General features: G+C 43.4%; 1 protein-coding gene across 1 annotated transcript in view; it reads left to right on the top strand.

Annotated features, from left to right (window-relative positions):
• AFF2 (ALF transcription elongation factor 2) overlaps positions 1 to 15,080 on the top strand; it is a 482,556-nt gene that overhangs the window by 331,290 nt on the left and 136,186 nt on the right. The window contains exons 6-7 of the mRNA XM_047764620.1: positions 1,215 to 1,251; positions 1,558 to 1,591. Of these exons, the coding sequence (XP_047620576.1) occupies positions 1,215 to 1,251; positions 1,558 to 1,591 (71 nt within the window). The remainder of the gene's footprint in view (positions 1 to 1,214; positions 1,252 to 1,557; positions 1,592 to 15,080) is intronic.

Here is a 15,080-nt window from a genome sequence, read left to right on the forward strand (position 1 = left end):
CTTTTGTGGAGTTTATGGTCGTCTTCTAGAGTGATGGCCACGCTAGAAGCCTCTTGGGCAACAGAATCATGCTGAATATATTGAAAAGTTCAGTTCTAATAAAACATAGCACCATCATTCTTGCTTCCTTTGTGGGGGGTAGGGGGCATGCCCTTGGAATGCAGAAATTCCCAGGCCAAGGATTAAACCCGCGCCACAGCAGCAACCTGAGCCACAACTGTGATGACGTCAGATCCTTAACCTGATGAGCCACCAGGAACTCCATCTTGCTTACTTCTCTTAAAGATAAATTATGCCGTGATCTTCTTTTTACTCCATAGGGTGGCAAGATTCGGCTTCAAGAGTAGATTACTTACAGCAGTGATGGATGTAACTAATTCTTGTGTTTACTGGAATTTGTTGTCTCCCGTTTTAGAACACTTGCCTTGCAGTCCAAAAGCTCTCTTCAGTTGGCTCGGAGCTATTTGTGCCCCATACATCATTGCAGTGCTTCTGCCTGCAGGTTTTGTCAGGATCCACACAGGTGTGCCACGCTCCCAGAAAGCCTGAACTGCACAAATCCGGATTTCTCAAAACACTGGCTGAACTGTATTTAGGGGGACTTTCAAATGAAATTTAAATCCTTTCAGATAATGCGCACCACTAGCATAATTCAGATTGCTTCCTATTCCCCAGCAAATTTATAATGAAATATTAAGAGCACGTCCCTTGTGAGAATAAGATACATCTATTTATGGCATATGTGTCACCAGTAAGGTAGAAAATTGAAGTTTTCTATAAAATGGAACAAGTGAGCCGATCTACTAATTACAGTCTTATTTACATTTCTACAAAAATCACCATCATTCGTTTATTTGAACCAAATCCTCTCTACTTCCACTGAGGCGTCATTGCCTAGCTAAGTGAGAAATTATACACTTGAATCTCACACATATGGGTCACTTGTTCCCATGTTGCACACGTTGCCAAATAGATACCAGTCTTACGTATAATTCTGATAAAATGGCTGTAATGGCTGTGTGGCAGCAGGTTTTTCTGGCAAATGTTTATCCTTCAAATAGAGCTACAGACAGTAGCCCCATTAATGGAATCATTCACAGTGGTTTCCTATTTGCCAACATTATTCAAGCTATATCTTCCGCAATAACAAATTGACCTTTCATTCCCCTTGAATCTTTAACTAATGTTTTTATTTTCTGTGTTCTTCCTTATAGGAATCCCAACATCTGACCCCAGGATTCGCCTTACAAAGTAGGTGTTTTGTTTTTTGTTTTTTTTTTTAAATCCTTCTCAGTCCAAACAATCATATTCTCTACTCCTTCACTTTCTTCTTTTTCCAACCTAATACCATTAAAACATGAAATAACAGTAACATAAAGTCCCATAGTGATACATCCAGTTGGTTCTTTTTTTTTAAACTGTCACCCATGGCAGGATTCTATGAAAAAATATAACTGGAAGGGCTTCCTGTTCAAGACCAGTTTCATTCAGAAGAATTGTTTGAAGGTAGAAGAACATGGAGAGTAAGAGTCTGTGCCCTTTTTTTTTTTTTTGCAGAGTGGAGTGACCCGACCAGCAGAGCTTCTACCAAGTCAGTACCATTCAAGTCGTGAGTACTTGGGTTTCTGAAACAGGCTTCTCAGGGGCATTTGGCGGGGAAAAGGCACTTCAGTGCTTAGCACATCTTATTGTCTCTCCTGCTCCTTGAAAAGATGAACCTTGCCGCATAAGAACATGGAGTTTGATTAGAGGGGCGAATGAGATTTCCCCCAATACCCAAGAAAGAGTCAAGATGAAGGAGATCCCCAGTATATGCTCTCTAGTGGTCTAGACACGGGCCAGGTCCATACGTGGAACACAAAAACAACTGAGATTCTCAACGAGTGGTCTGAGCATCATTAAACTTCAGCCGCAGACGTCATTATATCATGACGAGGATGGAGAAAGGCCCTGCCTAGGTGGCCCTGCTTGGACATGAAGTGTTGAGTGGATTGCCGTTTGCAGGTCGTCTGGTGACTGCATATTAAAGACATAGAATAAGAGATTCCATGACGCTAGGTTGCAGGTCAGAAGCCAGGGCCCTGCAGTTCACCCAGCACTGGCCTCATCTTTTATTAATGTTGACTGAAGGAGGGGTATGGAGAAACCAATTTCCTCAGATTAACTAGTGTAGATTTTGTAATCTCCATTTGTCCGAGAGCATATATCAAGGGAGTAGTTCTCTCACAACTTCGTTCAGTCCTAATAATAGAAAATGGAAGTTGACTTTTCTGTGTAATAGTCACATACTTGAAAATTTTCAAAATGAAATAATTTCTGACATTCAAGTGGGCTAATGGCACACTTGAAGTGAATTGCTCACCTTTTGGAAGATCACGAATAATTGCATAAAGCAACTGGGAATGACTCCCAAATAGACCGAAGCTCTGAGAAAGGCAGTGGTACTTCCACGTTCTTGGTTCTGTTTCATGGCAAAGCACCCAAAGCCCTGACCCATCGCCATGAATCCCTCATTTAAAGAATCAAGAAAGAAAAAGAGGGAAGAGGAAAATAAAGCCATAACCCTGATTGAAGGACCAAATCATAGGGAAACGTGGAAATCAAAATCATGTTTGATTCTGTTCATTTCGGGTTTTCCATTAAGCATCTTGAATTGCCCTCCCCTTTGTTATCCTACTGAACAATAGACTTATTCTCCCTCCCTTCACTCCTAACTTGCCCCACTCTCATTACAAATTCACACGCACGCAGACACACATACACAGAGACACACACACGGTTGAGCTTTCAGGAAATCAATGCAGGTTTCCAAACATGAAAACATATAAAAATGTTTTTTCCATTGTAAAACGATCCTACTCCTAGAGCAAGAGTATTAAGCTCCTGCTGTGAGATATGCTGATTTCCATATAGACCATAAAATGCAATATTTCAATAGTTTGTAACTAACAGAAATAGACTTGTCAATTGTGGTTTATAGTTAGAGGCGGCATTTCCTGAGAACTGCACTTCATAGCGCAGGGTGTATGGCGTTCAATAGGATTAAGGTTCTCTGTAGGAAGCATCGATAAAACTAGACGACATTGAATCTGTTTTGTGAGTGAACTGTTCTCTTTTTAGCAGCTTGATCTAAGTTGAAGCATTGTTCATCAGACTTCGACTAGAATAAATTCCCTTCTTGTGGTAGGGTATAGGTTTAATACAAGGACAGATCAGAGTTATAATCATTATTTTTATTTTTAGCTTCCAAAGTATCATCAGCTTAGCCATTACGATCATTCCCCCATAGTTTGCTACAGTGTGCTTTTTAAGTCAGCCACTGGGATTTTCCATCTGGCAGGGCAATCCCATTCCAAGTGTAGACAGACTGCGAATGGGTGGAGCTTGGTGGCTGCAGGAGCAACACCTTCCCAAGGCTTGCAAATATCCAGGGCAAGCGCCTACCACTTACTGCAGTAGGGAGAGACAGAGTCTCGTAAAACAGAATCCCTTAATTACTGGGCCAGTTTATTAGTTTTCCTCATCTTGGCCTCTTTTTCCTGGATGACGAAAGGCAGACCTTTCGTTTGGGCCTGGAGGGTTTATAAGGACTGGTGCCCGGGAACCAGGTCTGAAGACGTTGGAGCAGGGGTCCCTGCATGCCAGCTGGGAACCAGCCAGGCTAACTGGCCTTTGGAGAACTGGAGCTTTTCTGGCTCAGTCTACTCTATTGACACACAGTGCCTTTTATGGGGTGTCCATCTAAGTGGTGACATCCTACCTGCTCCAGCCAGAACCCTGGCTGCCCATGAGGCAAGAGCATTGGACTGGGGGACTTTTGAGACAAGGGCTTGAGTCTCTGCTCAATGACAGTTACAGTGTTGGGGAAAAGCACTGACCTGGCATTCGGAGGGTTTGACTTTAGATCATGGGGGAATTTCTTTTTGTTTCATGGTATAGAGGTAGAGCCACTTAAGGGAAATTAAGCAAAGTAATGCATGTATGTGTATACACACACAGGTATACACACAAACACTTGTCACAATTCAAATGTAAACAGTTATACGCCTTTAGTGATTGAACTTAACATAAAAGTGCATTTAACTTTAAGCCTTAATTTCTGGAGGAAAGAAGACCCAGCAGCCCAGAGGAGTCTGAGTTATATTATAGTCTCAGAACAGGCTTCACCCAGGTCTTCTCAATCCAAAGGCGTTTCTTCTAGCCTCCCTCAAAAAAGGTCTAAAAAGAGAGTGGGGTGTGGGTTGGCAAAGGTAAAATTGTATTTCTTGGGCTGTAGAGTTGTGTATTTGTACGGTAATATCATGTCCATTCTGCCTCTAAACCACCCCTTTATTTCAGTTAGAAGATTCAGGGACCAAATGGACACCCCAGACATTGGGTTACCTTCTAGCTTCTTTGTGAAGCCATTAAGGGGCAATGGAGAAGAAAACTGAAGCCAAATCCAAAGTACTTGGATTGTCTTCATTGAGTTGGATTGCTTCATCTGGTTGATTATAGCATCTTGTCAATGACTTGTCCGCACAGTGGCTTTACCAAAACAAGTGGCTTTTTTGCCATGTATGAGCCATCCTAAATAGGGACAGATCAAATGCTTCCTGAGAGGTGGTTTTAGACACCATTCATGAACTCAAGGGCATCCATCAAGTCAGTCCTTGACTTTAGCTCCTTTTGTGAGGCTATAGGGACGATGTAGCTCCAGATATCCAGTTCCTTTGTTATCCTTGGTTGTCGGCCTTTGGGCTCAGTCCAGTTGTCCACCATCCAGACCTCTGTTAATCAAGTAGCTCCTGTGTTTTAAGCCATGCTGATGAGAAGCCCTGGGTAGTTTCCATAAAAGCCCAACATAAAGGCAGATGTAGCCATACTGCTGTTCTTTCCTTGCCACAAAACCAGTTCCTTCATTTATGGTATTAGCTACAGGTTTGAAAACATTCCAGCCCTAGACCCGGAGAGTTGATGAAAAGCCTCACAAAAACAGATTCGTTGTGGCCAGTTTACCTGTGGGTGACAGGCGTGCAGACCAGATGGGCAAATGCTTGAATGGAGCACTAGTCAGGAGGAGAGGAAATTGTATGATCACAGGAAGGGCAGGTGTCTCCAAGCGTAATCATTGGGCTGTTGGGTCATGTGCCAGGCCAGGTTCCCCGTCCCATGTCTGGGCCTTATATGCACCTCACCTTATTATACTTAGCCGCCATCTGGAGGGGCTCCGAGTTATTCCCATTTTGCAGAGGAGAAACGTGAAGCTAGAAGACAGTCCCTCCTTATGAAGTATACCCAGTCCCGTGGGAAGACAACCTGCCTGTGGACATTTATCTCGGACGGACATGTTGGCTGAGGAAGAAGGCCCGAGTAATTGCACAGCTCTTAGGGGAAAGCTTGAATGTGGGCTGAGGGCTGTGTGGGCCCCAAGTCCTCTCTTTTCCCACCGGGCCGTCCCTCCTGATGAGATCTGACGGAGTCAGGGATCTGATCCACCAAAGTCGGTCTTTGTACCTAGACACCATCTTAAAATAGACTTGAAGAGCTGAAGTTGATGAGAAGTGATACCCCTCGGTTTTTAGATGATTCGAAATCAGGTCAAAATTGCTTTATTGAACAAAAATATCCTTCCTTCTAAACTTGTCTCTATGTGGTATGAAGATCTCATTACCACAGGGAACAGAAATATTATTAGAATGTTTGCCCGTTTGCTATGCCCGATCACAAGCATTACATTATTTCTTAGATGAATTTGGAAAAATAAAAACGTCTGCCCCCCCCCAAAAAAAAACCCTCATAACACAAAACATATTCGCTACCACCCTCGCCATCTTTCTACCAAAACTTTGATCATTGAAAACGTTGTCCTTTGAGAATCTGACTTGAGATTGGAGCACAGCAATAACCCCCATCTCTAGAAAGTTCATATTTTCTTCCCTACGTGGATGTTTGGTCTGCTACTTAGATAGGATTTCCGGTAGCAAAGTAACCGTGGAACGAGGCAGGAAAAAAAAAAAAATGACTGTTATTTTCTTAATCAGATTAATCCTTAATCAGAATACATGAGTTGGTCCTTGGAATTTGGAAATACTACTAGTCAGTTTGAGGCTTACAACAGCCAAACTGAACTCTCCCAATAAACGGGTAAATCTTGATGATCATCGCTGGTTGCAGCCGTTCCGGCTTTCGAACTGAGATGTATGCCAACTCTTGCTTTTAACCTGCCATGTGTGCCCTGCATCTTCGAGCTTGCCAACTTTTCCTAAGGACTTAATATATTTTTGGAAGTTCTCCACTACATCAGGGACAACCACCTGGGAGCAGAGAAAACAAAATTTGGCAGCCTGTTCAAGCTGTGAATTAAAGGTAATTCACAGTTTGAAATGAATCAGCATGAGGTCCTTAAGAAGAGTAATCAGACATCAAGAGGGTTTTATTTTGAGGACTGTATATTGGCTAATGTGACAACAAGCAATATTGGCATTTGGAATGTTCGTATCAAGAAGAGCTGAAGCTGCTGGTGCTTGACAGGCTCCAAGACAAAAAACTAGGGCTCCTTCGACGGGACTTGTGGATTACCACTTTCCTTACACAAGCTGAAAAAAGACGTTTTTGCTCAGGGAGCATAAATCTTGAAAGATCAGGTTTTATTTTTGCATCTTTGTTCATATGCCCAAGATTTGTAGGTTTCAGGTGGATTTTGAGACACTTCTGTAATGATTACTACTATGTTTTTGTCTTTTGTCTTTTTAGGGCTCCACCCTCGGCATATGGAGGTTCCCAGGCTAGGGGGCGAATCAGAGCTGTAGCCGCTGGCCTATGCCACAGCCACAGCAATGCACAATCCAAGCTGTGTCTTCCACCTACACCACAGGTCACGGCAACACTGGATCCTTAAGCCACCGAGCAAGGCCAGGGATCAAACCCGCATCCTCATGGATGCTGCTTGGGTTTGTTAACCACTGAGCCAGGACAGGAACTCCAAGACACCTCTGTAATTAGAAAGAAACATCTCTCTCTCTTTCTCTCTGGGAAAAGTCAAGTATCTCCTCTTTTCTCCCTGACTTGCATCCATATTTAATTTTGCTCACTCAAGCTTTCATTCCTTTCAAGACAAATGCAATGCATTGAGCCCCTGTTGTGTGGGAAGCACTGGACAAGGCAGCGTGCTAACTCTGAGAGAAAGGCTGCACACCCTTACTCAGTGCCTGCTGTGTGCCAGGCGCTGTCTCTCTTTACAAAGGGCCCACGGGAGTCACCCTGCATTACAGTTCACGGCAGCAGAAACCACAACTCAGAGCTGTCAAGTGAGTCCCCCAAAGGGCCACAGTAACCAAACCACAGCGGGACAGACTGCAGAGCACACAGTTAATCTGCATGAGAGCCATCCCACGAGCCCTACTGATTTGAATTCAGGTGTGGCCTTGCCCTGGCATCAGACCACAGAACACCGACCACAGAGCTGGCCAAAATGGCCCATTATTTTGCTTTCCATCAGGGAAAGGATTAGATCTGAATATTGCCACCGAGTCAGGTCTCTCATACACAGCACGTGATGATGGGGACTCTGTAGGCAGGCACCGGTCCAGCCTCAGCTCAGTGGCCCAAAGCCAGATGGTGTCCCCATGCCTGTGAGATGCTTCCTTTGGTGATGTGGCAAGATCCAAGCCTGCAGGGGATTTTACCACCACTCAAAATCCCCATAAAGGTGATTTCGGTGGCCTGTGATGGGACCATCCCTGTCCAGAAATCTCCATTTTGCCATTAGGAAAAACAGGAGAACTGATACTGGCATCTGTCTTTATGACAGATGTATCCATCACCTTTATGCTTACCAATATTTTTTGATCATTAGAAAGTTGCTTTATTTTATATCCACCTGGTGGAATAATTTTTAAAAGTTATTCCCAGTGTCATCAACCAATGGCTTTATTGCTGCATTCTCCTAGAGATTTTGAGCAGTAAATGGCAGTGAAGCAAATCGTGCTGGTTGAAGTTGCTGGAGTGAATAAGCAAGGAACCAAAGTTAAGAGTAATTACAGTTGTCTAATTGTACATAATGTTTTGATCACACACACACACATGCATGCACGTAAGTGCATATCCTCTGTATCCCAGACTATCTGGCCCCTCGAATGCAACTGATCTCATGAGGGGCATGCACACTCTTTTTGCAGTTACTAGATCGTAAAACGATATGACCAGGGCTACTTCCCATGTGCCCAGTGATTGATAATTTTATAGCACTTTCACACAACGCATTAACCTCCTGTGAGTGTCAGAGCAATCCTATTAGATCCAGGTGAAAAGAAGCCAGGCTTAGGGAGGGGAAGATATTGACCAAAGTCTGCCAGCTAGGGAGTGGCAGAGCTGGGCCTGGAAGTCAGCATTCTGCACCCCCATTAGAACGCGCTGCCTTGTCCCCGGATTTCCCAGATGGCTGCAGGGCCAGAGCTCATCAGTCAGAGCGTTGACACGTCTTCCAGGCCCAGGTGAAGAAAATAGAGCAGCAGTGCAGAAAGCCGCATGGATCATTCCTACAAATTAAAAAGAAAGAAACAAACTGACTAACTAACAAGAAACCTCCCCCACCTGAGCCTGGACTAGATGAGAAGGAATATCCACTGTGCTTCTGAACTACACATCCTGCTTTTCCGTCCTATCAAGCATCCTGCCAGCAGCCAGATACTTTGTGGCAATTACATTATCAGAACGTTATGTTGAAATGGTGTGCTCTTGACACCTTCTCAGAGCTGCTAAAAGCCCTTCCATTTTACGGAGTGGGGAGCAGTGTTGGTAGAACACTGCAGATGCTGGCACAATTACAGCTGTAAAATCAGTTGAAAAATCTGACACATGCCTTTCCTTGTGGTTCATCCAGCCACTTTAATGATGAGGACCAGAAAAGGAAAAGGTCTCCAAGCTATTCGACCGACATCTCCAAGTAGGCTGCCAATATTGGGACCGCGGGATGGAGGAGGGTGGGGTTGGCGTATGCCTCCTAAAAACCAAATGAGTAAAATTATTTTTCTTTGTTATCTGCCCTGTGGGATCTTGAGAGCCGATGCCTACCAGTACCACCTCTAATATACCACTTGGTCCTTGGAAAGTTCCAAGATGCCTTGAGAGAGCCATCAGGGCAAAAGGGCATAGAAGGTCATGATTTAGAGAGGAACCAACCTGCAATGCCGCTACTGCCATTGCCTAACTTCAGGAGTGACCTCATTTCTGCATAAGTTGCCCACTTTCTAAAATCCTAGATAGAGAGCTCAAGATTCTAACTCTATGGGCAATTTCTAGATTTTCAAGAGAAAAATCCAAAAGTACCTAATGCTCATGATATCTAGAAATTGTCTGTGGTATCTAGAAGTTGAGAGGGTCATTCTATAGTTCTCCAAAATCATTTTCATTTATCATATAATACAGACGGAAGGGAAGCAAGGAAACTGCACGTGAGCTGTGCGCTGGGGTGATCATAGTCACCACTTCTGGGCCCACACACTTTACAAGCATTAGCTATTTCATCCTCACAGCATCTGTGACGTGGGATGTCACCATCATCCCCACCCCCAGGACTGTCCTCAGAGAGGGCACCTAACAAACACGCCAAACACCCATGGCCGGACGGCCAATGCTGGTGAAAACCTGCAGCCAGGCCTGCCCGGAATGCTGTGCACCGAGCCATCACCCTGGTGCACTCATCTCCTCACCCTCCATCCTCGCAGCACCTCTCTAAGATGAAACCGATTTTGTGGAGAAGCAAATTTCATCTCAGAGTCTTGGAAAGACTGGCTCAAGATCACAAAGCCAGTTATGGAAGGAGACGCAATCTCACTCCAAGATTCTTGGGTTACGAAATTCAAGCTTTTCTCTCTGTCTCCATTGATCATTAATTAAGTACAGAGACAAGAAGTACTTTCTCTTTCTATGACATTTTCCATTCCCACATGGAACGTTTATCTTTGTCACATTTGGGCTTAACTCAATTCTGGGAGCCAGGAGAGGGGAGGGGGTTGCTATTGCTCCTGAGAGACCTCAGCTGCTGGGCCTCCATTTCCAGGTGACCCAGATCCCAGTGCTTTCACTTCCTGCCATGTGACTTGATGAAGTCACTTGATACCTTTATGAGTCTTTGTATCAACATATACAAAAAGGAGATGCACTATGGCTCAGACTCCGTCATGAAATGTCACCACTGGACGAGCTCATGAATGGGCTTTGCCATCAGTTCATTGAATCAGTTCTCTCCCCGTGTTAAAAGTGAGGAAAGCCATGCTCAGATGGCTTACGTGAGAGCCCCAAGTTCACACAACTTGCTGTTTCGAGGTTCAGTCCCACTTCTTGAGCCTAGTTGAGTGCTCTTTTTGCTGATATCTGCCTTTACTTCTCACAAATGTTGTGTCGATGTGGTTTGACTCAAAGGATCAACTCCCAATGCCAACGGAGCAATGGACTGAAAATCAGTCACTCTGTGGGCCACCCCCTCCTACTTAGATGAGGTTTCCCTAGCACTCTTCTGCATGTTCCACCATGTTGAGAAAGGATTCGATTCAGTGATCATTTCAGCACTTGAGAAGAATTTGAAAAGTTAAAAAAAAAAAAAAACCTCATACACGTTTTACAGTCTCGCTGTCTTAGAGAATTTGGTGTTAGGTCCATTCTTTATCTTCATGCTTCTTGGGGGTGCTCTCTTATTCTGTGGTTGAAGAGGACCTGAAGCTGGTGACCTATCTTGACCTTTACAACTGGATTAAAATTCCAGGTTGCTACTGTGGTAACCATGCTTTGAAAATTAGATCCTGACAGTCACTAAGAAATTTAAAAGTTCACTGCTGCCATGAACTTTGGAGAAAGGTTGCTTACAATTGTCAGCGACAGCCTCTTGATTGAAATAATCTGCCTTTCTGTCTGCTAGAAAGTGTGTGGGGGGGGGGGCACAAAAAGATTATATCTTGATAGATTTTTTTAAACAGAAAAGAAATGGTTGTGGTTTGAAGCAAAGCAGTTTTCTGCATGAAATTTAAATCAAATTCAGCTCAGTTGATACTATGCCGAAAGAGCTGTGATGTTCAGGGTGGCAGGAAGCCAAGAGGCACAGTAAAGATGTAAAGACGCTCAGAGAAGATGCTCCTGCAGGTGCATCCCAGACAAACCTCAGTGGGCCATGGTTCAAATGGCAGCCACTTTCAAACCTCAAGTTGCTGTGGCCAGGGTTCTACACGGCAGGGACTGCAGAGTGGGCACACGACAGACTTTCCCATCAAGGGGGCAGGTAGTCGCTGATTGTCCCAGTGGTATGATGAGCTGGAAGTCATGTTGACACTTCCTAGGCCAGGGAAATAGGACCCAGGGAATACAGGGTACCTGGTCTCTGAAGAAGTTAGGTGATGGAGGCATTTGAAATTCCAGGCATCCTGCCCTTCCTTTTGCATTTCTCTCTCAAGACAAGTAGATCATGGTGAGTTTGGCTTTATAATTAGTTGTATTCTATGTCTGTGGTTCTGTGAGAGGATTTTTAAAAATTTGATCAGGCGCTTTTTTTTTTTTTTGACATGCTACAACAGGATTTGAATGTGTTCCTTAGGCAACACATAAAACTACCTCTTGGGGTTCCCTTGTGATGCAGGAGGTTAAGGACCCGGCATTGTTACTGCTGTGGCTGTGGTAGCTACTTTGGCACAGGTTCAACCCCTGGTCTGGGAACTCCTGCATGCCGCAGGCATGACCAAAAATTTAAAAATAAAATGTAGCTACTTTGGCACAGGTTCAACCCCTGGTCTGGGAACTCCTGCATGCCGCAGGCATGACCAAAAATTTAAAAATAAAATAACAATAATAATAATAATAATATAAAAATACCTCTGTAACTTTCTGAATGGTGCAGTTCCACACCAGTGATAATGCTCTCGCTCTGAGAAAGTTGGCAGACTCTTTTCCCCACAACAGATATCAAATATTAAACTGAAAAAGCATGGATATATGTGCATGTATAGCTGAATCACTCTGCTGCATACCAGACACCAACACAACTTTGTAAATCAACTATACTTCAATATGAAATAAAAATTAAATAAAAAAGAACTTGGACAATATCAGGTAGTTGGGAGTGAGGCATTTGGAGCAAGAGGAACTCTCATCCTCCATTGAGGGGTACCTCTGACTGAAGACCTGAGGGGAGATTGCCCCTCATGTCGCTTGAGAATCTCTTCCTCCTGGTTTGGTCAGTCTATGTGCCGAGGAAACTGGGAGAGTGATGACCTAATTGTGATATTCCTCCTAAGGAATGTTCTGGAAAACCCAACAAACACCACCAGTCTTCCACTTGAGAGGGCTGTAGAACCTCAGGTAGCACTTAAAATTCTACTGACATAATAGAGTCTGTGAGCTCCTTAGGGAGAAGGGTCTGTGTTCCTTAGCAACTAGTACAGGACTTCCTCCTCGGTAACCGGAAATTGACATTGAGGGAATGGTATGTGGTGAAGTAAGGATCCAGAAGGTGTCAGTTATTCTGAGTTAATCTTAACATTTTTGAGATCTTTTATTCTTAGATTCCTCAATCTATATTGAAAAGGTACTATCATAAGAAGAAATATAGGAGTTTCCATTGTGGCTCAGTGGTAACGAACCCGACGAGTATCCATGAGGACATGGATTCAATCCCTGGCCCTGCTCAGTGTATTAAGGATGTGGCATTGCTGTGGCTGTGGTGTAGGCGGGCAGCTACAGCTCCGATTTGGCCACTAGCCTGGGAACTTCCATGTGCCATGGGTTTGGCCCTAAAAAGCAAAAAAAAAAAAAAAAGAGAGAGAGAGAAGAAAAGAAATACAAAAGCGTGAGTGTGCACGTGTGTATGTCTGAGTACTGTAGTCATGGAAAGCAATGCAGTGCAGAGATTGAAGTGAACAGGCTCCACAGCTGTATTGTCTGGGTTCAGATCCCCGTTTTACCATCTTACAGTCATGTGGCCTTGGCCAAGTTACTTAACCTTCTGTCACTCAGTTTCCTCATCTATAAAATGGGGGTGGTAATAGGCCCTGCATCGTAGGACTAAATGACTGAAGTGTTATCACAGGGTTTGGTTCATAGGAAGTTCTCAGTAGACATTAACCATTTTTATTCATTATGCTTATGATTAGTACTGTCGTTATTATTCTGAATCAGTGCCATTTTCACTGTGTTCCAACCTCCAGTCACTTGGGGAGCCTTTCCATCCATTCCCTGACCTGTCCCAAAGGCTTTCAGTTGGAGGAAGATCTCTCCAGAATGAGCAAACCTTCCATCGAACCTCTCCTTTATTGACTCACCTACCCTAGGACCCGAGGATAAAAATGAAGAATGGCTAAAATGTCTTAAATGCATCCACTTTGTGTACTAGGCACTTTGTTCTTCTTGGGAACTCATCGTGGCATCTGATCACAGCCACAGCTGCGCTTTTAATTCTGCGATTATTTTTTTTTTAAAAAAAACAAACAAACAGAAGCTAGGTAGGTAGGACTTATTAAGTCCAGGCACTGTATTGAGTATTTTTCTATCCACTAGCTAATTGGATATTCACAACCCGATGAGATGTAGGCACCACTATGACTCGCATTTCACACAAGAGAAACTGAGGTTCGTGAATGGAAACTAAGTTCTCACAGCCAATATTGCTGGGTTCATGTCTTGAGCCTCTGTTGGGCTGACTCCAGGAAAAGACCTCTGAACCGCAGCCTTCCTGCCTACTCGTAAATGGCCAGTCCTGGAATCTACCTGGACTCTGTCTTGGGAAATTACAGCACCTCCTCAGAGATAACAGAGGACCAGAACTTGACCAAAGACATTCTCTGCCCCTGATTCCCAGGGTAGCCTCTCACTTTTGGTAAACTCATCACTGGAGGAGTTTCATAATTGTGGGCTGCTTGATTCCCATATAGGTACGAATAACTGTTTCTGAAATACTGTAACAAGCATGTTGGCAGTTTTCTAATCAAGTAGAACAGAATCCCTTTCTGAGTTCCCATTTTTGGGGGGGAAGCATAAGGGGATTCATCCAAATAAGGAAACATATGACTAAAATTTCATGGACCGGCCCCCACCATTCTGTAAAATGAGCACTCTCTTCCTTTGCCTGGGCAAATCATTCCTGATGCTATCTTTCTGCTTCTGTTTCCTTAGTCTACAAAGACACTCCAGACTCTGCCTTTAATTATGATCAGGCTTGACTCTGACTCCCTTGAGAAATAAGCTTGTTTTTGCTGCGAGGGAAGGTAAAAGAACATTTAAATAGGTTTTAAAAATAAGAATGAAATCTCAGAAGACAAACTATTGTAGAACATACTGTATATCAAAATATATCAACACATAGTTGTAACAGTGACTTAGTAAACACATTACTGAGTGAACTATGAAAAATAATCCACCGAGGGGCTATTTCCCCACTCCTAAGCACTGGGTTAAGAGAGTATCTTCAGGAAGTAGATATGCATTTTTTTAAAAAAAATATTTGTTAGTGTTTTTTTCTAGAAAATCTTTTTCAAGTCCCCGAATCTAATCTTTTTTTCTTCCCTTGCTTGGAAAAGTACACTGTAAGGCATTTAGTTAAGTGGTATGTTAAACGGAGGGCAGTTTTAGGAGACAACAGTTCTGAACAAAGAACCATCTTTAGCAATTTGATTCTGAATGTGACATAAATTAAGTATAAAATGGAATCAAAGGAGATTCAATGAACTCTTTCCAGTCTGTCACATCACTTAGAAACTGACACCAATTGTATTTTCTACTGTCACCTTTATTATTATAAGAACCTGAAACTGTAGGTCAAATAAATTTGTCAGTACAAGTAAATGAATTTCCATGTTCTGGAAAGTGATGTTTTCTCTGGACAGCCTGAGTTATCCTGGTTAAGAGACCCCTTCTGTGGAAGAACAGGGCTTCCCAAAGACCATTCTTTTGCATAAAGTTTTACTTTAAGCTCCTAGACTCTATGTCCCAAAATTATAGAATGGTAGGAGGCATTTCTAAGCATCCATCCCTCTCTCACTCTTGCCAAAACTTGTAGACCTAAACTAAAGTAACACGGCTTTTAAAATCATGGTTTGGGTCAGATTTGTGGTCTTTTA

The sequence above is a fragment of the Phacochoerus africanus genome, chromosome X, assembly GCF_016906955.1.
Source record: "Phacochoerus africanus isolate WHEZ1 chromosome X, ROS_Pafr_v1, whole genome shotgun sequence".
NCBI lineage: Eukaryota > Metazoa > Chordata > Mammalia > Artiodactyla > Suidae > Phacochoerus > Phacochoerus africanus.